The sequence below is a fragment of the Panulirus ornatus genome, chromosome 7 (assembly GCF_036320965.1).
Source record: "Panulirus ornatus isolate Po-2019 chromosome 7, ASM3632096v1, whole genome shotgun sequence".
Lineage (NCBI taxonomy): Eukaryota > Metazoa > Arthropoda > Malacostraca > Decapoda > Palinuridae > Panulirus > Panulirus ornatus.
Genome location: NC_092230.1, coordinates 37,988,601 through 38,011,806, shown reverse-complemented (window position 1 = coordinate 38,011,806; position 23,206 = coordinate 37,988,601). Strand labels below are relative to the sequence as shown.

Genomic DNA, 23,206 nt, shown 5'->3' with positions numbered 1-23,206 from the left:
CTTCCATGGTTCCATCCGCTGCCAGATCCACTCCCAGATATCTAAAACACTTCACTTCCTCCAGTTTTTCTCCATTCAAACTTACCTCCCAATTGACTTGACCCTCAACCCTATTGTACCTAATAACCTTGCTCTTATTCACATTTACTCTTAACTTTCTTCTTTCACACACTTCACCAAACTCAGTCACCAGCTTCTGCAGTTTCTCACATGAATCAGCCACCAGCGCTGTATCATCAGCGAACAACAACTGACTCACTTCCCAAGCTCTCTCATCCCCATCAGACTTCATACTTGCCCCTCTTTCCAAAACGCTTGCATTCACCTCCCTAACTACCCCATCCATAAACAAATTAAACAACCATGGAGACATCACACACCCCTGCCGCAAACCTACATTCACTGAGAACCAATCACTTTCCTCTCTTCCTACACGTACACATGCCTTACATCCTCGATAAAAACTTTTCACTGCTTCTAACAACTTGCCTCCCACACCATATATTCTTAATACCTCCCATAAAGCATCTCTATCAACTCTATCATATGCCTTCTCCAGATCCATAAATGCTACATACAAATCCATTTGCTTTTCCAAGTATTTCTCACGTACATTCTTCAAAGCAAACACCTGATCCACACATCCTCTACCTTCTGAAACCACACTGCTCTTTCCCAATCTGATGCTCTGTACATGCCTTCACCCTCTCAATCAATACCCTCCCATATAATTTACCAGGAATACTCAACAAACTTATACCTCTGTAATCTGAGCACTCACTCTTATCCCCTTTGCCTTTGTACAATGGCACTATGCACGCATTCCGCCAATCCTCAGGCACCTCACCATGAGTCATACATACATTAAATAACCTTACCAACCAGTCAATAATACAGTCACCCCCTTTTTTAATAAATTCCACTGCAATACCATCCAAACCTGCTGCCTTGCCGGCTTTCATCTTCCGCAAAGCTTTTACTACCGCTTCTCTGTTTACCAAATCATTTTCCCTAACTCTCTCACTTTGCACACTACCTCGACCAAGACACCCTATATCTGCCACTCTATCATCAAACACATTCAACAAACCTTCAAAATACTCACTCCATCTCCTTCTCACATCCCCACTACTTGTTATCACCTCCCCATTTGCGCCCTTCACTGAAGTTCCCATTTGCTCCCTTGTCTTACGCACTTTATTTACCTCCTTCCAGAACATCTTTTTATTCTCCCTAAAATTTAATGATACTCTCTCACCCCAACTCTCATTTGCCCTCTTTTTCACCTCTTGCACCTTTCTCTTGACCTCCTGTCTCTTTCTTTTATACATCTCCCACTCAATTGCATTTTTTCCCTGCAAAAATCGTCCAAATGCCTCTCTCTTCTCTTTCACTAATAATCTTACTTCTTCATCCCACCACTCACTACCCTTTCTAATCAACCCACCTCCCACTCTTCTCATGCCACAAGCATCTTTTGCGCAATCCATCACTGATTCCCTAAATACATCCCATTCCTCCCCCACTCCCCTTACTTCCATTGTTCTCACCTTTTTCCATTCTGTACTCAGTCTCTCCTGGTACTTCCTCACACAAGTCTCCTTCCCAAGCTCACTTACTCTCACCACCCTCTTCACCCCAACATTCACTCTTCTGAAAACCCATACAAATCTTCACCTTAGCCTCCACAAGATAATGATCAGACATCCCTCCAGTTGCACCTCTCAGCACATTAACATCCAAAAGTCTCTCTTTCGTGCACCTGTCAATTAACACGTAATCCAATAACGCTCTCTGGCCATCTCTCCTACTTACATATGTATACTTATGTATATCTCGCTTTTTAAACCAGGTATTCCCAATCACCAGTCCTTTTTCAGCACATAAATCTACAAGCTCTTCACCATTTCCATTTACAACACTGAACACTCCATGTATACCAATTATTCCCTCAACTGCCACATTACTCATCTTTGCATTCAAATCACCCATCACTATAACCCAGTCTCGTGCATCAAAACCACTAACACGCTCATTCAGCTGCTCCCAAAACACTTGCCTCTCATGATCTTTCTTCTCATGCCCAGGTGCATATGCACCAATAATCACCCATCTCTCTCCAACTTTCAGTTTTACCCATATTAATCGAGAATTTACTTTCTTACATTCTATCACATACTCCCACAACTCCTGTTTCAGGAGTACTGCTACTCCTTCCCTTGCTCTTGTCCTCTCACTAACCCCTGACTTTACTCCCAAGACATTCCCAAACCACTCTTCCCCCTTTACCCTTGAGCTTCGTTTCACTCAGAGCCAAAACATCCAGGTTCCTTTCCTCAAACATACTACCTATCTCTCCTTTTTTCACATCTTGGTTACATCCACACACATTTAGACACCCCAGTCTGAGCCTTCGAGGAGGATGAGCACTCCCCGCGTGACTCCTTCTGTTTCCCATTTTAGAAAGTTAAAAAATACAAGGAGGGGAGGATATCTTTTTTTTCATACTATTTGCCATTTCCCGCATTAGCGAGGTAGCGTTAAGAACAGAGAACTGGGCCTTAGAGGGAATATCCTCACCTGACACCCTTCTCTGTTCCTTATTTTGGAAAATTAAAAAAAACAAGAAAGGGGAGGATTTCCAGCCACCCGCTCCCTCCCCTTTTAGTCGCCTTCTACGACACGCAGGGAATACGTGGGAAGTATTCTTTCTCCTCTATCCCCAAATCCTCCCCTCTCATTATTTTTTTTTAATTTTCCAAAAGAAGGAACAGAGAAGGGGGCCAGGTGAGGATATTCCCTCAAAGGCCCTGTCCTCTGTTCTTAACGCTACCTCGCTAACGCGGGAAATGGCGATGTGTACGTGTAGGAAGAGAGGAAAGTGATTGGTTCTCAGTGAATGTAGGTTTGCGGCAGGGGTGTGTGATGTCTCCATGGTTGTTTAATTTGTTTATGGATGGGGTTGTTAGGGAGGTAAATGCAAGAGTCCTGGAAAGAGGGGCAAGTATGAAGTCTGTTGGGGATGAGAGAGCTTGGGAAGTGAGTCAGTTGTTGTTCGCTGATGATACAGCGCTGGTGGCTGATTCATGTGAGAAACTGCAGAAGCTGGTGACTGAGTTTGGTAAAGTGTGTGGAAGAAGAAAGTTAAGAGTAAATGTGAATAAGAGCAAGGTTATTAGGTACAGTAGGGGTGAGGGTCAAGTCAATTGGGAGGTGAGTTTGAATGGAGAAAAACTGGAGGAAGTGAAGTGTTTTAGATATCTGGGAGTGGATCTGTCAGCGGATGGAACCATGGAAGCGGAAGTGGATCATAGGGTGGGGGAGGGGGCGAAAATTTTGGGAGCCTTGAAAAATGTGTGGAAGTCGAGAACATTATCTCGGAAAGCAAAAATGGGTATGTTTGAAGGAATAGTGGTTCCAACAATGTTGTATGGTTGCGAGGCGTGGGCTATGGATAGAGATGTGCGCAGGAGGATGGATGTGCTGGAAATGAGATGTTTGAGGACAATGTGTGGTGTGAGGTGGTTTGATCGAGTAAGTAACGTAAGGGTAAGAGAGATGTGTGGAAATAAAAAGAGCGTGGTTGAGAGAGCAGAAGAGGGTGTTTTGAAATGGTTTGGGCACATGGAGAGAATGAGTGAGGAAAGATTGACCAAGAGGATATATGTGTCGGAGGTGGAGGGAACGAGGAGAAGAGGGAGACCAAATTGGAGGTGGAAAGATGGAGTGAAAAAGATTTTGTGTGATCGGGGCCTGAACATGCAGGAGGGTGAAAGGAGGGCAAGGAATAGAGCGAATTGGAGCGATGTGGTATACAGGGGTTGACGTGCTGTCAGTGGATTGAATCAAGGCATGTGAAGCGTCTGGGGTAAACCATGGAAGGCTGTGTAGGTATGTATATTTGCGTGTGTGGACGTATGTACATGTGTATGGGGGGGGGGGTTGGGCCATTTCTTTCGTCTGTTTCCTTGCGCTACCTCGCAAACGCGGGAGACAGCGACAAAGTATGAAAAAAAAAAAAAAAAAAAAAAAAAAAAAAAAAAAAAAAATATATATATATATATATATATATATATATATATATATATATATATATATCCCTGGGGATAGGGGAGAAAGAATACTTCCCACGTATTCCCTGCGTGTCATAGAAGGCGACTAAAAGGGAAGGGAGCAGGGGGCTGGAAATCCTCCCTCTTTTTTTTTCCCCAAAGAAGGAACAGAGAAGGGGGCCAGATGAGGATATTCCCTCAAAGGCCCAGTCCTCTGTTCTTAATGCTACCTCGCTAACACGGGAAATGGCGAATAGTATGAAAGAATATATATATGAATTATTACTATAATACTTAACCGCTGTTTCCTGCATAAACAAGGTAGTGCGAGGAAACAGACGAAGAATGGCTCAACCACTATGTACACATACATATATCAACATATTCATACAAAGACAAATACATACATACACATGTATATATTCATACTTGCTGCCTTCATCCATTCTCATCGCTACTCTGCCACACGGGAAATAGCCCCCCTTCCCCTACAGTGAGGTAGCACCAGGAAGAGACAAAAATTGCCACATTTGCTCACACTCGATCTCCAGGGGAGAAACATTACTTCCAACGTGTTCCCTGCGTGTCGTAGAAGGCAACTAAAAGGGGAAGGAGCAGGGGGGAAATCCTCCCCTCACATTCTTTTTTTATTTTCCTAAAGATGTAACAAAAAAAAAAAAGGGGGGGGGGCATGTGAGGATAATCCCTCAAAGGCTCAATCCTGTGATCTTTACGCTACCTCTCTGATGCGGGAAATGGTGAATAGTATGAAACATATATTCTATATTTATTTATTTATTATACTTTGTCGCTGTCTCCCGCGTTTGCGAGGTAGCGCAAGGATACAGACGAAAGAAATGGCCCAACCCCCCCCATACACATGTATATACATACGTCCACACACGCAAATATACATACCTACACAGCTTTCCATGGCTTACCCCAGACGCTTCACATGCCTTGATTCAATCCACTGACAGCACGTCAACCCCGGTATACCACACCGCTCCAATTCACTCTATTCCTTGCCCTCCTTTCACCCTCCTGCATGTTCAGGCCCCGATCACACAAAATCTTTTTCACTCTATCTTTCCACCTCCAATTTGGTCTCCCACTTCTCCTTGTTCCCTCCACCTCCGACACATATATCCTCTTGGTCAATCTTTCCTCACTCATCCTCTCCATGTGCCCAAACCACTTCAAAACACCCTCTTCTGCTCTCTCAACCACGCTCTTTTTATTTCCACACATCTCTCTTACCCTTACGTTACTCACTCGATCAAACCACCTCACCACACATTGTCCTCAAACATCTCATTTCCAGTACATCCATCCTCCTGCGCACAACTCTATCCATAGCCCACGCCTCGCAACCATACAACATTGTTGGAACCACTATTCCTTCAAACATACCCATTTTTGCTTTCCGAGATAATGTTCTCGACTTCCACACATTCTTCAAGGCCCCCAGAATTTTCGCCCCCTCCCCCACCCTATGATCCACTTCCGCTTCCATGGTTCCATCCGCTGCCAGATCCACTCCCAGATATCTAAAACACTTTACTTCCTCCAGTTTTTCTCCATTCAAACTTACCTCCCAATTGACTTGACCCTCAACCCTACTGTACCTAATAACCTTGCTCTTATTCATATTTACTCTTAACTTTCTTCTTTCACACACTTTACCAAACTCGGTCACCAGCTTCTGCAGTTTCTCACATGAATCAGCCACCAGCGCTGTATCATCAGCAAACAACAACTGACTCACTTCCCAAGCTCTCTCATCCACAACAGACTGCATACTTGCCCCTCTTTCCAAAACTCTTGCATTCACCTCCCTAACAACCCCATCCATAAACAAAATTAAATAACCATGGAGACATCACACACCCCTGCCGCAAACCTACATTCACTGAGAACCAATCACTTTCCTCTCTTCCTACACGTACACATGCCTTACATCCTCGATAAAAACTTTTCACCGCCTCTAACAACTTCTATGTGTATATATATATATATATACATATTTATTTATATGGTCTCAGTGGACAAAAAATACAAATAAGAATGGGCCAAAATCTACAAAGGCCAACATCAGTAGCAATAATAAACTAATAAATATGTATAGCATTAGAATATGTCAATGAAACTACGTAAATATCTTCAAAAGCAATGAAAAATGGTCTGTTCATTTTGTTTCATGAGCTTTACACCCATCAACTGCCAATGTCACTGGAGTCAATGTAGTTATCACTACCAATCAAAAAATCCTTAATACCTTCTTTATGTTGAAGGAGGCATGCCAATGAATATGCCATCAAGTGTCAAAACTGAGGTGCTGGTATCTGTCACCGAATGAACTGCCATGACTAGGAATGAGGTGCCAATGTGTCACAGTGTGAGCCACTGACATGTTAGGAAGTGAGCTACCAACTTGTATCATAAAGCAAATTTCCACTGTGTGTCAGGGATAGACAAAACCCTTAAGTCACCTGGGTAAGTCCCCCATACAAAAGCACCCCTATGAACTGATTTCTGGACAAAAGCCTCCTAATCTATGTTGATCGGGTTTCTGATCAACAACTTTATGTCTAATGAAGTTGAATACACCATCAAATACACTATCAATCATTGACTCATTACCTAACATAATCATTTTACAAATAATATCAAAGGTCAGCTGAGAACAATATTTGACAGGTTAATTCAGTATGAACTTTTTATAGTGTGCACTTGTATATACTGATGAATGAAACAATCCTCAAATATAATATCAATCATCATCCAACTACATTGATAATATGGGGTGAACCGAGATGCACATGGGTCAAGATCAGCATGGACCTAGATAATCTTACATGCAAATCTTTTCTGTGTCAGTGTCTAGGTATGCACTAATCGTTGGAGTTGCGTATACAATAAAAAACAAAACTATCATCATCTCTCAATCACTCACCCTAATCATATTTTCAATAAGGGTGGGCCAAGATCAATATCAAAAACAATCTCATGTGCAGAGTCCTTTTTTGTTTATCTATTAAATGACCACTAAAGCTGAACAAATCATCAAACAATGTGTCCATACATGAAGTGAAGATGGATAAATCATCAAACAAGCTATCAGTGACTGTCTCATCATCACTCAACAATAATCATAGTAATGATAAAAGATGGGCTAAAATCCACAAGGATAGAAATCATAATAAAATGAAAAACACAACTACCACAAAAAGTGCAATGAAGGCATGGAACAAAGGTATATATAGATGATGCAACAGTTGCAGGAGGGGCCCAAGTGTGGGTATCAGTTGAAAGGAGCCAAACTGCTTATAAATATTAGGGAACAAACTGTTGGTAAAGGCCAATCTGTCATTAAGTATTAGGGATCAAAGTGTCTATAGGGCTGAAGTCTTGTCAAATCACGTAGTTAAGTGTTGAAGGCATAGGGACTTCTGCAAGATTTGTTCAAACACAATATCCAAAAAATCAAAGCCAGCCAACCACTTTTTCAGAGAGGCAACAAAATCAAAATTCCTAGAGTATTATTGCAACTTTATCTTGCATTGGTAAGACCAAATTTGGATTATGCAGCACAGTTTGGGCTCCATAATATACAGCTGATATACACTGTTTAGAGTACAAAGGGAAATGACAAAAATGATCCATGAAATTAGAAACCTCACTTATGAAAAAAGCTTAAAGACTGAATTTACACTTGTTTAAAAGGAGGGCAAGAGGGGAAATGACTGAAGTTTTTAAATGGGTTAAGGGCATTAATAAAGGTAATATGAATAAAGTTCATAGAATGGCACCACCAGATAGGGACAAGAAATAATGGATTTAAATTAGAAAAAACAGATTTGGGTCGATGTGGTTTAATATCAGTTTAGGAATAGGGTAGCAGATTTATGAAACAAGCTACTAAGTACAGCAGTGTAAGCTAGGTCTTTCGGTAGCTTTAAACGAAGGCTGGATGTGTTTATGGATTCAGGCAGTTGGTTGTAGAGTAAACAGACTCAGAACCTGCCTAGCATGGGCCAATAGGCCTCTTTCAATGTCCTCACTTCTTATGTTATGTTCTTATTTACAGTAAGGCTGACTGGGGCAAGTTTCATTTCAGGAAAAATTTTTCTGAAAGAAAACAATCAGCTAATATGTTATCTCTTTCGAACCTCTGAATAATCATTGATAAGTTTTATCTAATTCAGCATAACTATTTTGATTCTAATCCTGACCAATTTTGTATCAGTTAAAACTAATATATTTCTTGTACACTGCTAGTCCTCTACAGACAATATCTTTAATATTTTCAGTGTAAAGTTTTACTTAATGTTATCTAATTTTGAATTTCTACACAATTCCAATTCTGGTTGGTGGTGCTCACCATGGTCTGTTCCAAGTTAATTTCTAGTCCCAATGCCCAACCACCCGTTTTTTTTTAATGTTAAGTTTGAGGACCACAGTATTGTTCTGAGAATTCACTGTCATGTATTGCATGCTGCTGCTATCTGCATATTGTATTCATCTGAAGAAATTAACAGCACCAAGAATGACATTAAAAAAATCGATCTTAACCACACAACATATATGATGGAGAGGGTCGAAGGCCTTCTGAAACCCTATTTAAATACTTGTCAGCACCGTGATAGCATCATTTACATTTGCCCAGTAACTGGCATCCAGAAATAAAAAATGAGGAATTTAAAAAATCCAAAAATTTGTGTTTACGTTTTTCTTTTGTTTGGATATCCTCTACCTACCATCTCAGGGACCCACCGGGAACCAACCTCACAAACACCTCTAAATTTTCCACACATTCCAAATTAGATCTTACAGTTAACATCTGTCATTCTGAAATATTAAACAGTATTCTTACCAATCTCACAGTCCTCTTCCTCCATTTCTATGAATACGTCTAAATCAAAAATTATAGCAATGGAAACGTATTCCTATCACAATTTTTCTCCCTTTTCCCTACTGGTGAGACAGCCCACCACCGCGACGGTTGTCCTTAGCAATTGCTTGTCAGCTGTTCAAGAGCGGCAAGTTTTCGCGGGAAGCCTCCTCATTGGTCTGCCTCTCAGTTGGTAAATACATGACAACCAATGAGAATATAGATTGGCGGCTACTCCATGTTTTAGTCTTCTCAGATATTTCTATCCAATCAGACATTTAATAGCATACTTATGATACTTTTCATTTGCTGAGCCTACCTAGCTGCGACAGTTCTATTAGCTTTAAGAGATCATTTCTTTCACAACACTGAAAATTTATATCAAGATATTTTCTGTAAAAAGAATATCATCGGTAATATGAAATCATTTTTATGATAGATTAATATGCATCTAACAAAAACCGAAGTGAAAATAATTTTTCGTATTCATATGTTACAAATTGTAGCATCAGAGATATAAACAATGAGTTCTCAGTTCATATTTCGGGGTCTGAGTACACTTTTCTGAAACAGTTGACGTACTTCTGACTACTTCCAACACAGATTGATAAGTAAGAAGAGTTTCTTCAAGAGTACCGTCCGCTAACAAGGGGTCAATATTGGTGGCTGTAGAAATTTTGGTCAAAACTGAAAAATGGAAGACGTTGAGGTTGAATTATCGCTCCTGGCAGATTTAGCTCAGATTGAAATAGGACGGCGTGAAAAGCGACCCCTTTGTAACAGATGCAGGTGACTTAGTAATGCTTTATGTACACACAACATAATAGATATACTTTGATTTGATCTTGATAATAGAATTGTCGTACGATTAGTGTACACAGGTTTTTCATTGGTGTAATGATTACTCATTTAGACTTTGTCCAATTATATCAAGAAGTATTCCCATATACCATATGTGTACATAAGTATATACCATACACGCTACAGTAAGTAGGCCATTGACAAGGTTACTGGTAGATCTAATTCAGTAAATATGTAAAGCCCATCTGATGGGCCTTGTGTGGGATAAACTTAGATTTCTGTCTATGAAGAGAGTGGTTGTTTCTCCATCACATCCCATGAGAGCTTTCAAAAGTAATAGAACCCTTACAATCCAGTAGTTTATCGGGCTGTTAAGTTACTCCTCACCTTTTTATTAGGTTCATTTCCTTTTAACCTTGGGCTGTGGGGGAAGGATTATTGAATTACTGTGTTCAGGCATGAATTTTCTTTCCTTTGATGACTATCTTTGAGGTTGAGATAACAAGCCACAGATATTTAGCAAATAATGACACCAAACGATATCATAATAGCCTTATTATCATCAAATGTTGAAGACAACATCAAGAGAGCATCATGCATTATGACCTTGTGAATCCCTTTGAGACAGTTTGGCCTTCACGAGAAATTATCAATGAGACATTTATGTGGGCACCTGGGGAACCCAAATTCCTCTTTCATTGAGGAATAACTGTATGGCTTAAGGAACTTGCTTTATTGAATGAACCTAAGTTTTACACTAGAGCACATAATGTTAGGAAGGTGGCCACTACTTTGCCCTCCTGAGAACCTCTTCTTGAAGAAAATCAAGAAAAGGGGTCTATAGCACTAATGTACCTTCTCTGTGACATGGTTCTTTGGTGATGTTTTTAATCTATCCTGTGTTGCTCTGGGGATTCTTACTCCAGGAGACAGATTCCTTTGTTCCTATGGATACTTAGTGAAGGTATATAGTGTTGCTTTTGAATTTAATCTTCTTACCTGAAAGGTTTCCTATAAACCCTCCTCCTTCATGTGCATATTCTCTCATGCTTGCAGGACAAACTACAAAGGAGAAAACTGCAGATTTTGAAAAAGGAAAAACTATTTTCTCCAAGGCTGTTTCTTGTAAGCATTTTTTCCTGGTTTTCTTACACTATATTTCCTTCCCCTCCCTTTTTCTGTAAACTTATCTATGCTAACTATGAACACTTTTGAGTTGATGCCAATGATCTGCAATTTCTAAGGTGTTGGGTGAGTAAGTTAAATATGTCATCTCTCTGGCAGTCTCTGATTGGCTGAAGTTGGATCCAGAACAAGCTAGCTTGAATGGTTAGCAGATGATGGAAAAAGACAGTGCATCCTTACTGAAATGTTGAGGGTTGGAAGGTTGATGAAGAAAGTGTTAAAGAATAATATGAGAGTTGTGAAGAAAATACATAGTGATTTAATAAGTGTTATGTTAAAAGGAGGGTGGACTGCATTGGAGATGTCCCAATTATCCTTGTGCTTCTGGAAAAATTATGTAAGAACTGCACCTAATTTGCTGTTTATAATCTTAGGGTGATGGAGAATCTTGATAATGATGGTAAGGTAAAGAGATGTAACAATCTAATATAAAAACATTAAGTAACCTTTTCACTCATACCAGCCAACTGTCATCCTCACACATGAGAATTATGTAGTGTTTCAAAAATGATTAATTTAATTCACCACCAGCAGTCCCTGCATATGAACATAACACTAGAGTGTGCAACAAGTCTCTAGATAAAGAAAGGAACAACATTCAGGGTCTCCTTCACATGTGCTAGCTACTCTCCACACACTAAATATTGGTATGAAAGGTGTGATATTTTTAGTTATATCCATTGTATTTTGAAGCTTTGCCTGAACAGTACACAAGTATATTTTGATTCCTGTAGTGTTATGCTAATTGGTTAGCAGATGTCAATACACCAAAAAAGCACTAGGTGGCTTACTCAAAGGCAGTAAGGAGATAAGTGTGTTTCAGAGTCTTATTTTCAGATCATCATAACAGTTGCTTGTGAAAGTATGAATATTTGTTTTTTAAGAAAATGTTACCTCTGACAAGGACAGATTGAGTGATGTATCTTTAATTGTAACTTTGTTGAAAGAACTGATTCTCATATGTTACTTCTGTAATCTCAGTTAAGCTGTTTCCCTATTATTTGTAATAAAGAGCAGTCTGTCCTTACATGAATATCTAAACATTACAGTCGACTTGTGGATGTCCTTACATGAATATCTAAACATTCCAGTCGACCTGTGGGTGTATGCTGGTGTTGGAGCCTTGGTCGGCAGAGGGTAGAAACAGCTTGCCGTATTGTGGTTCTCCAGCATCCACATGAAGAGAAGCGCTGTCTCCGCACGGCCCCCATTCTTCAGACAGCCCTCCCTAAAGGATCCTATATGGAAATAAAGGGGAAAAGATTTTCGTATTCAAGGTTAGTGTCGATTGGGTTGCGTGGGCAATAAAGAGAGATACTCAAAGAAGAAATAAAGAATTTGAATGGTAGAGAGTTTTCAGAGCCAAGTGAAATAATCATAAGGTTTAAAAATATTTCAAAACACGTATTATATACCAGAGAGATGTGGAAGGCAAAAGTGTTAGCTCAAGGTATGGATAGAGTTAAGATAGGTTTTATGAGTAAGTTTTGGAAATCAGAACTAAAGACATTTGGAAAGTAGTGAGAATGGTCCAAATAGCAAGGAAAATGCTGAGGAGAAGGGTAAGATGGCACAGACGCTTTCATAAGGTAAATAGATAATAGTAACAAATCCAGAGTTTCAAAGAAATATATCATTGACTGTTTAAAGACAAAGTTTTAAAGAATTATTGTAATAATTAAAGGATTTAGTATGCTAATGTCGGAGGTAGGGTGTATGATAAAGTAGATCTCCATGGTGTAACACTTACTGTTGCTAAATGTGACACATTCAGAGGGTACCTAGGGTCTAGCACACAGGTTTGAATCCTGGTTGTGGGAGTAAGTCTACAAGGAACACACATCAACATATCTAAGCCAAATTTTTGGATGATTACTGATATGTTAGAATCACAGTCTCAAAATATTCCATGAATAAGTTAATAAAGATGGGACTTTGGAGATTTCCCATGTTTAGACCAAATTTGCCTATAAAAATTACTTTCAGAATCTTGAAAAATATTATTGAAAATACAAAGTTCTATGATGCTGGTGAGATTGTTAACGGGGAAGGGTGAGCTGAGACTGAGATCAAGTAATTTCATCCTTCTGTAAGTGCCTTTTCCCAGTCTCCTGTTTTATAGATGGGTATGATGTTTGCCGTTTTCACTCCCTTGACACTGCCTTTCTCCAGGAAGACTGGAACAGTATTTCAGGAAGTCTGTTTAGTGTATCAGCACACATAAGGTGAAATTTCATCAGGACCCTGAGCCTTGTATGCATCATGGCCCTTCCTTAAGTATTCTGGTAATGCCTTTTCTAGCTATCTGTTTCCTAAAGCTTCCTTCCCATCCCATCTCACTAGTGTTGGGGCTGTAGTGTCTTTTAGTGTGAAAATAAGTATTATGAACTTATTATTCAGTTCCTCAAATCAACTATTTTCCCTTTGAATCTTTTAACCTGGTTGGCTTCTTTATAAGTGACAATCTGCTCCTGATGAATTTGTGGAAAAGTTTTGGATTTTCACCTGCCTTATCCAAAATATTTTTTTTCAAAATTTCTCTCTCCTTCCTTTGTTATCCTGATGTGCTTCTTTCTTACTCTCCCATGCCTTCTATAAGCTGGCTGGCTGGAGTGTTGCCTATATCTCCTCCACTGCATGTCTTGAAACTCCCTAGCTTTTTGACATCTTGCTTAAGCTATTCTTCTCTTTTTTTTAACCCTTCCTCTGTATTTGGGGTTAGAGGTACACCTGCTTCCACTCCATTGTAAATTTTATAAAACCTCTGACCATAGTGCTGTTTCCTTGCTACTAAACCCCATTCCCTAGTCTGTTACCATAGAAAGTCAGTTCTGCATAGTTTCCACAATTATATCTCCTCAAGTCCTGTCTCTTCTCTGTTATATCCTTTTCACCACATAATCAAACGAGCATTACAAGATCATTTTTTCTAAGTGATGTATTATATATGGTGTTTTCTGAAGCCATGCAAGTATTTGTGGAGATTGTATCTAGTAATAAGGGTGAATCAATCCCTGTCATCTAAGTGAATTCACTGTCATGCTGGTATAGGAAATTTTCCTGTATACACTCTAGGACCTTGTGTCTCCATGATACCCAGTCCCCCTGAGAATCCAAATCCCTCTAGTATTTCTCTTTATAATTGCAATCCCCCATTATCAATAGTGTTCCTTTTCCAAGAAGTGCATGTTTACATGCTTCATGAGCATCTTGATTGTTCCTGTATTGTTGTCACTGTATCTTTGTTCTGGATAGTTAAGATTCTTCGGAGGATGGTAAATCAACACCACTATTCATTTCTTTCCAACAAAAACCCTTTCCATTATGTACTGTCTGAATGGGCCATTAGCTACTGCTTACTAAAAGTGAGGGTTGTGCAGTCTCTTGCATGGATGATATGTCATCTATAAAAAGTCATGATTGAGAGAGCAGAAGAGGGTGTGTTGAAATGGCTTGGTCACATGGAGAGAATGAGTGAGGAAAGATTGACAAAGAGGATATGTGTGTTGGAGGTAAAGGGAACAAGGAGAAGCGGGAGACCAAATTGGAGATGGAAGGATGGAGTGAAAAAGATTTTGAGAGATCGGGGCCTGAACTTACAGGAGGGTGAAAGGCATGCAAGGAATAGAGCGAATTGGAACGATGTGGTATACCAGGTGGACATGCTGTCATTGGATTGAACCAGGGCATGTGAAGTGTCTGGGGGTAAACCATGGAAAGTTTTGTGTGGCCTGGATGTGGAAAGGGAGCTGTGGTGTTGGTGCATTACACATGACAGCTAGAGACTGAGTTTGAACGAATGTGGCTTTTTTTTTTTTCCTAGCGCTACCTCTTGGTGGCAGGGCAGGGGGAATGCTATTACATATGTGGCGGAGCGGCAATGGGATGGATGAACGCAGCAAGTATGAATATGCACATGTATATATGTATATGTAAGTGTATGTATACATTGAAATGTATAGGTATGTATATGTGTGCGTGTGGGCGTTTATATATATACATGTGTTTGTGGGTGGATTGGGCCATTCCTTTGTGTGTTTCCTTGTGCTACCTTGCTATCGCGGGAGACGGTGATTAAGTATAACAAAAGAATAATGAATAACAAAAAAGGAATGGGATGTATTTAGGGAAGCAGTGATGGCTTGCACAAAAGATGCCTGTGGCATGAGAAAGGTGGGGGGTTGGCAGATTAGAAAGGGTAGTGAGTGGTGGGTTGAAGTAAGATTGTTAGCGAAAGAGAAGATAGAGGCATTTGGATGATTTTTGCAGGGAAATAGTGCAAAAGACTGGGAGATATATAAGAGAAAGAGGGAGGAGGTCAAGAGAAAGGTGCAAGAGGTGAAAAAGAGGGCAAATGAAAGTTGGGTTGAGAAAGTATCGTTAAATTTTAGGGAGAATAAAAAGATGTTTTGGAAGGAGTGAAGTAAAGTGCGTAAGACAAGAAAAGAAATGGGAACATTGGTGAAGGGTGCTAATGGGGTGATAATAAGTAGTGGTGAAGTGAGAAGAAAATGAAGTGAGTATTTTTAAGGTTAGTTGAAAGTGTTTGATGATAGAGTAGCAGATATAGGGTCTTTTGGTCGAGGTGGTGTGCAAAGTGAGAGGGTTGGGGAGAATGGTTTGGTAAACAGAGAAGAGGTAGTAAAAGCTTTGTGGAAGATGAAAGCCGGCATGTGGCTGGTTTGAATGGTATTGCAGTGAACTTTATTAAAAAAGGGGATGACTGTGTTGTTGACTGGTTGTTGAGGATATTCAATGTATGTATGGTTCATGTTGAAGTGCCTGAGGATTGGCAGAATGCATGCATAGTGCCATTGTAAAGGCAAAGGGGATAAAGGTGAGTGTTCAAATTACAGAGGTATATGTTTGTTGAGTATTCCTGGGAAATTGTATGGGAGAGTATTGATTGAGAGGGTGAAGGCTTGTACAGAGAATCAGATTGGGGAGGAGCAGTGTGGTTTCAGAAGTGGTAGAGGATGTGTGGATCAGGTGTTTGCTTTGAAGAATGTGTGTGAGAAATACTTGGAAAAACAAATGGATTTGTATGTAGCATTTATGGATCTGGAGAAGACATATGATAGAGTTGATAGAGATGCTCTGTGGAAGGTATTTAGAGTATATGGTGTGGGAGGTAAGTTAATAGAAGCAGTGAAAAGTTTTTATTGAGGATGTAAGGCATGTCTACAAGTAGGAAGAGAGGAAAGTGATTGGTTCCCAGTGAATGTCAGTTTGTGGCAGTGGTGCGTGATGTCTCCATGGTTGTTTAATTTGTTTAAGGATGGTGTTGTTAGGGAGGTGAATGCAAGAGAGGGGCAAGTATGCAGTTTGTTCTGGATGAGAGGGCTTGGGAAGTGAGTCATTTGTTTGCTGATGATACAGCACTGGTGGCTGATTCAGGTGAAAAACTGCAGAAGTCAACTGGGGGGTAAGTTTGAATGGAGAAAACTGGAGGATGTGTTTTAGATGTCTGGGAGTGGATTTAGCAGCAGATGGAACCATGGAAGCGGAAGTGAGTCACAGGGTGGGAGAGGGGGCGAAGGTTCTGGGAGGGTTGAAGAATGTGTGGAAGGTGAGAACGTTATCTCGGAAAGCAAAAATGGGTATGTTTGAAGGAATAGTGGTTCCAACTATATTATATGGTTGCGAGGTGTGGGTTATAGATAGAGTTGTGTGGAGGAGGGTGGATGTGTTGGAAATGAGATGTTTGAGGACAATATTTGGTTTGAGGTGGTTTGATCGAGTCAGTAATGAAAGTATAAGAGAGATGTGTGATAGTAAAAGGAGTGTGGTTGAGAGAGCAGAAGAGGATGTTTTGAAATGGTTTGGTCACATGGAGAGAATGAGTGAGGAAAGATTGACCAAGAGGATATATGTGTCATAGGTGGAGGGAATGAGGAGAAGTGGGAGACCAGATTGGAGGTGGAAAGATGGAGTGAAAAAGATTTTGAGTGGTCGGGGCCTGAACATGCAGGAGAATGAAAGGCGTGCAAGGGATAGAGTGAACTTGAATGATGTGATATACCGGGGTCGACATGCTGTCAATGGATTGAACAGGGCATGTGAAGCGTCTGGGGTAAACTATGGAAAGTTTTGTGGGGCCTGGATGTGGAAAGGGAGCTGTGGTTTTGGTGCATTATACATGACAGCTAGAGACTGAGTGTGAATGAATGTGGCCTTTGTTGTCTTTTCCTAGCGCTACCACACGCACATGTGGGGGAAGTGGGTTTTCATTTCATGTGTGGCGGGATGGTGATGGGAATGAATAAGGGCAGACAGTATGAATTATGTACATGTGTATATATGTAAATGTCTGTGTATGTATATATATGTATACACTGAGATGTATAGGTATGTATATGTGCCTGTGTGGACGTGTGTATATATATATATATAATGTGTATATATATATATATATATATATATATATATATATATATATATATATATATATATATATTTTTTTTTTTTTTTTTTTTTTTTTTTTTTTTTTCAAACTATTCGCCATTTCCCACGTTAGCGAGGTAGCGTTAAGAACAGAGGACTGGGCCTTTTTTGGAATATCCTCACCTGGCACCCTCTGTTCCTTCTTTTGGAAAAAAAAAAAAAACGAGAGGGGAGGATTTCCAGCCCCCCGCTCCCTCCCCTTCTAGTCGCCTTCTACGACACGCAGGGAATACGTGGGAAGTATTCTTAATCCCCTATCCCCAGGGATAAAGAAATATATATATATATATATATATATATATATATATATATATATATATATATATATATATATATATATTTTTTTTTTTTTTTTTTTTTTTTTTTGTCTCCCGCGCCTGCGAGGCAGCGCAAGGAAACAGACGAAAGAAATGGCCCAACCCACCCCCATACACATGCCTTGATTCAATCCACCGACAGCACGTCAACCCCGGCACACCACATCGCTCCAATCCACACCACTCCCCGCCCTCCCCCCACCCTCCCACACGCCCAGGCCCCGACCACACAAAATCCCCCTCACTCCATCTTCCCACCCCCAACCCGGTCTCCCCCCCCCCCCCCCCCTCGCTCCCCCCACCCCCGACACACATCCTCCCTATGAGTCCACTGGGAAAATGAAACACGAAAAGTTGCCAAGTGCACTTTCGTGTAATAATCACATCATCAGGGGAGACACAAGAGAGAAATATAACAGTCAGTTGATATACATCGAAGAGACGAAGCTAGGACGCCATTTGGTAAACATGTGATTGTCCAAAACATACAACAAGAATCAAACAAGAATCAAATGCCTTGTTTAATCATGTTAAAAACTATGATCATTGTATTGACTGGAGTAACACCATCTCAGTTGTTAACTCTAACTCTGTTACCTAGAGAAATATCATTGAATCTTCTATTATTAAATTTTTTTTTTTTTCCGCTGTCTCCCGCGTTTGCGAGGTAGCGCAAGGAAACAGACGAAAGAAATGGCCCAACCCACCCCCATGCAACATGTATATACTTACGTCCACACACGCAAATATACATACCTACACAGCTTTCCATGGTTTACCCCAGACGCTTCACATGCCCTGATTCAATCCACTGACAGCACGTCAACCCCGGTATACCACATCGATCCAATTCACTCTATTCCTTGCCCTCCTTTCACCCTCCTGCATGTTCAGGCCCCGATCATACAAAATCTTTTTCACTCCATCTTTCCACCTCCAATTTGGTCTCCTACTTCTCCTCGTTCCCTCCACCTCCGACACATATATCCTCTTGGTCAATCTTTCCTCACTCATTCTCTCCATGTGCCCAAACCATTTCAAAACACCCTCTTCTGCTCTCTCAACCACGCTCTTTTTATTTCCACACATCTCTCTTACCCTTACGTTACTTACTCGATCAAACCACCTCACACCACACATTGTCCTCAAACATCTCATTTCCAGCACATCCATCCTCCTGCGCACAACTCTATCCATAGCCCACGCCTCGCAACCATACAACATTGTTGGAACCACTATTCCTTCAAACATACCCATTTTTGCTTTCCGAGATAATGTTCTCGACTTCCACACATTCTTCAAGGCTCCCACGATTTTCGCCCCCTCCCCCACCCTATGATCCACTTCCGCTTCCATGGTTCCATCCGCTGCCAGATCCACTCCCAGATATCTAAAACACTTTACTTCCTCCAGTTTTTCTCCATTCAAACTTACCTCCCAATTGACTTGACCCTCAACCCTACTGTACCTAATAACCTTGCTCTTATTCACATTTACTCTTAACTTTCTTCTTTCACACACTTTACCAAACTCAGTCACCAGCTTCTGCAGTTTCTCACATGAATCAGCCACCAGCGCTGTATCATCAGTGAACAACAACTGACTCACTTCCCAAGCTCTCTCATCCCCAACAGACTTCATACTTGCCCCTCTTTCCAAAACTCCTGCATTCACCTCCCTAACAACCCCATCCATAAACAAATTAAACAACCATGAAGACATCACACACCCCTGCCGCAAACCTACATTCACTGAGAACCAATCACTTTCCTCTCTTCTCACACTTACACATGCCTTACATCCTCGATAAAAACTTTTCACTGCTTCTAACAACTAGCCTCCCACACCATATATTCTTAATACCTTTCACAGAGCATCTCTATCAACTCTATCATATGCCTTCTCCAGATCCATAAATGCTACATACAAATCCATTTGCTTTTCTAAGTATTTCTCACATACATTCTTCAAAGCAAACACCTGATCCACACATCCTCTACCACTTCTGAAACCACACTGCTCTTCCCCAATCTGATGCTCTGTACATGCCTTCACCCTCTCAATCAATACCCTCCCATATAATTTACCAGGAATACTCAGCAAACTTATACCTCTGTAATTTGAGCACTCACTCTTATCCCCTTTGCCTTTGTACAGTGGCACTATGCACGCATTCCGCCAATCCTCAGGCACCTCACCAGAGCAAGGGAAGGAGTAGCAGTACTCCTGAAACAGGAGTTGTGGGAGTATGTGATAGAATGTAAGAAAGTAAATTCTCGATTGATATGGGTAAAACTGAAAGTTGATGGAGAGAGATAGGTGATTATTGGTGCATATGCATCTGGGCATGAGAAGAAAGATCATGAGAGGCAAGTGTTTTGGGAGCAGCTGAATGAGTGTGTTAGTGGTTTTGATGCACGAGACCGGGTTATAGTGATGGGTGATTTGAATGCAAAGGTGAGTAATGTGGCAGTTGAGGGAATAATTGGTATACATGGGGTGTTCAGTGTTGTAAATGGAAATGGTGAAGAGCTTGTAGATTTATGTGCTGAAAAAGGACTGGTGATTGGGAATACCTGGTTTAAAAAGTGAGATATACATAAGTATACGTATGTAAGTAGAAGAGATGGCCAGAGAGCATTATTGGATTACGTGTTGATTGACAGGCGCGCGAAAGAGAGACTTTTGGATGTTAATGTGCTGAGAGGTGCAACTGGAGGGATGTCTGATCATTATCTTGTGGAGGCTAAGGTGAAGATTTGTATGGGTTTTCAGAAAAGAAGAGTGAATGTTGGGTTGAAGAGGGTGGTGAGAGTAAGTGAGCTTGGGAAGGAGACTTGTGTGAGGAAGTACCAGGAGAGACTGAGTACAGAATGGAAAAAGGTGAGAACAATGGAAGTAAGGGGAGTGGGGGAGGAATGGGATGTATTTAGGGAATCAGTGATGGATTGCGCAAAAGATGCTTGTGGCATGAGAAGAGTGGGAGGTGGGTTGATTAGAAAGGGTAGTGAGTGGTGGGATGAAGAAGTAAGATTATTAGTGAAAGAGAAGAGAGAGGCATTTGGACAATTTTTGCAGGGAAAAAATGCAATTGAGTGGGAGATGTATAAAAGAAAGAGACAGGAGGTCAAGAGAAAGGTGCAAGAGGTGAAAAAGAGGGCAAATGAGAGTTGGGGTGAGACAGTATCATTAAATTTTAGGGAGAATAAAAAGATGTTCTGGAAGGAGGTAAATAAAGTGCGTAAGACAAGGGAGCAAATGGGAACTTCAGTGAAGGGCGCAAATGGGGAGGTGATAACAAGTAGTGGTGATGTGAGAAGGAGATGGAGTGAGTATTTTGAAGGTTTGTTGAATGTGTTTGATGATAGAGTGGCAGATATAGGGTGTTTTGGTCGAGGTGGTGTGCAAAGTGAGAGGGTTAGGGAAAATGATTTGGTAAACAGAGAAGAGGTAGTAAAAGCTTTGCGGAAGATGAAAGCCGGCAAGGCAGCAGGTTTGGATGGTATTGCAGTGGAATTTATTAAAAAAGGGGATGACTGTATTATTGACTGGTTGGTAAGGTTATTTAATGTATGTATTATTAAATACACAAAGAATTATAATCTTAATGATGGTCTTAGTGATGGTCTGTACAAATTAGATAACTTTATTGTTGATAAGATTTGTAAAATGATAAGTTTATGAACGCTCGTTGTATGTTTTGGACAATCACATGTTTACCAAATGGCGTCCTAGCTTCGTCTCTTCGATGTATATCAACTGACTGTTATATTTCTCTCTTGTGTCTCCCCTGATGATGTGATTATTACATGAAAGTGCACATGGGAACTTTTCGTGTTTCATTTTCCCAGTGGACTCATAGGAATATCTTGATCACACACAAAATTGTGATCCTTTCCAATATATATATATATATATATTTTTTTTTTTTTTTTCATACTATTCGCCATTTCCCGCATTAGCGAGGTAGCGTTGAGAATAGAGGACTGGGCCCTTGAGGGAATATCCTCACCTGGGCCCCTTCTCTGTTCTCTCTTTTGGAAAATTAAAAAAAAAAGTGAGAGGGGAGGATTTCCAGCCCCCCGCTCCCTCCCCTTTTAGTCGCCTTCTACGACACGCAGGGAATACGTGGGAAGTATTCTTTCTCCCCTATCCCCAGGGATAATATATATATATATATATATATATATATATATATATATATATATATTTATTTTTTGTCGCTGTCTCCCGCGTTTACGAGGTAGCGCAAGGAAACAGATGAAAGAAATGGCCTAACCCACCCCCATACACATGTATATACATACGTCCACACACGCAAATATACATACCTACACAGCTTTCCATGGTTTACCCCAGACGCTTCACATGCCCTGATTCAATCCACTGACAGCACGTCAACCCCGGTATACCACATCGATCCAATTCACTCTATTCCTTGCCCTCCTTTTTTGTCGCTGTCTCCCGCGTTTACGAGGTAGCGCAAGGAAACAGATGAAAGAAATGGCCTAACCCACCCCCATTTTTGTCGCTGTCTCCCGCGTTTACGAGGTAGCGCAAGGAAACAGATGAAAGAAATGGCCTAACCCACCCCCATACACATGTATATACATACGTCCACACACGCAAATATACATACCTACACAGCTTTCCATGGTTTACCCCAGACGCTTCACATGCCCTGATTCAATCCACTGACAGCACGTCAACCCCGGTATACCACATCGATCCAATTCACTCTATTCCTTGCCCTCCTTTCACCCTCCTGCATGTTCAGGCCCCGATCACACAAAATCTTTTACACCATCTTTCCACCTCCAATTTGGTCTCCCACTTCTCCTCGTTCCCTCCACCTCTGACACATATATCCTCTTGGTCAATCTTTCCTCACTCATTCTCTCCATGTGCCCAAACCATTTCAAAACACCCTCTTCTGCTCTCTCAACCACGCTCTTTTTATTTCCACACATCTCTCTTACCATTGCGTTACTTACTCGATCAAACCACCTCACACCACACATTATCCTCAAACATCTCATTTCCAGCACATCCATCCTCCTGCGCACAACTCTATCCATAGCCCACGCCTCGCAACCATACAACATTGTTGGAACCACTATTCCTTCAAACATACCCATTTTTGCTTTCCAAGATAATGTTCTCGACTTCCACTCATTCTTCAAGGATCCCAGGATTTTCGCCCCCTCCCCCACCCTATGATCCACTTCTGCTTCCATGGTTCCATCCGCTGCCAGATCCACTCCCAGATATCTAAAACACTTTACTTCCTCCAGTTTTTCTCCATTCAAACTTACCTCCCAATTGACTTGACCCTCAACCCTACTGTACCTAATAACCTTGCTCTTATTCACATTTACTCTTAACTTTCTTCTTTCACACACTTTACCATACTCAGTCACCAGCTTCTGCTGTTTCTCACATGAATCAGCCACCAGCGCTGTATCATCAGCGAACAACAACTGACTCACTTCCCAAGCTCTCTCATCCCCAAC

General features: G+C 40.9%; 2 protein-coding genes across 3 annotated transcripts in view; one reads left to right on the top strand and one right to left on the bottom strand.

Annotated features, from left to right (window-relative positions):
• The window catches only part of LOC139749535 (uncharacterized), a 73,859-nt gene extending 64,772 nt beyond the window's left edge, over positions 1–9,087 (bottom strand). Inside the window, 1 exon segment of the mRNA XM_071663511.1 lies at positions 8,929–9,087. Coding sequence (XP_071519612.1) covers positions 8,929–8,953 — 25 coding nt within the window. The 5' untranslated portion in view covers positions 8,954–9,087.
• A 286-nt stretch (positions 9,088–9,373) lies between these two features.
• Positions 9,374–23,206, top strand: part of Dtwd2 (DTW domain containing 2) — a 38,096-nt gene continuing 24,263 nt past the window's right edge. Inside the window, exons 1-2 of one of the 2 annotated variants that reach the window (XM_071663512.1) lie at positions 9,374–9,735; positions 12,024–12,209. In XM_071663512.1, the coding sequence (XP_071519613.1) occupies positions 9,641–9,735; positions 12,024–12,209 (281 nt within the window). In that variant the 5' untranslated portion in view covers positions 9,374–9,640. Of the gene's footprint in view, positions 9,736–9,784; positions 9,933–12,023; positions 12,210–23,206 lie in introns of those variants that run through there. The other variant, XM_071663513.1, reaches the window with a different exon arrangement.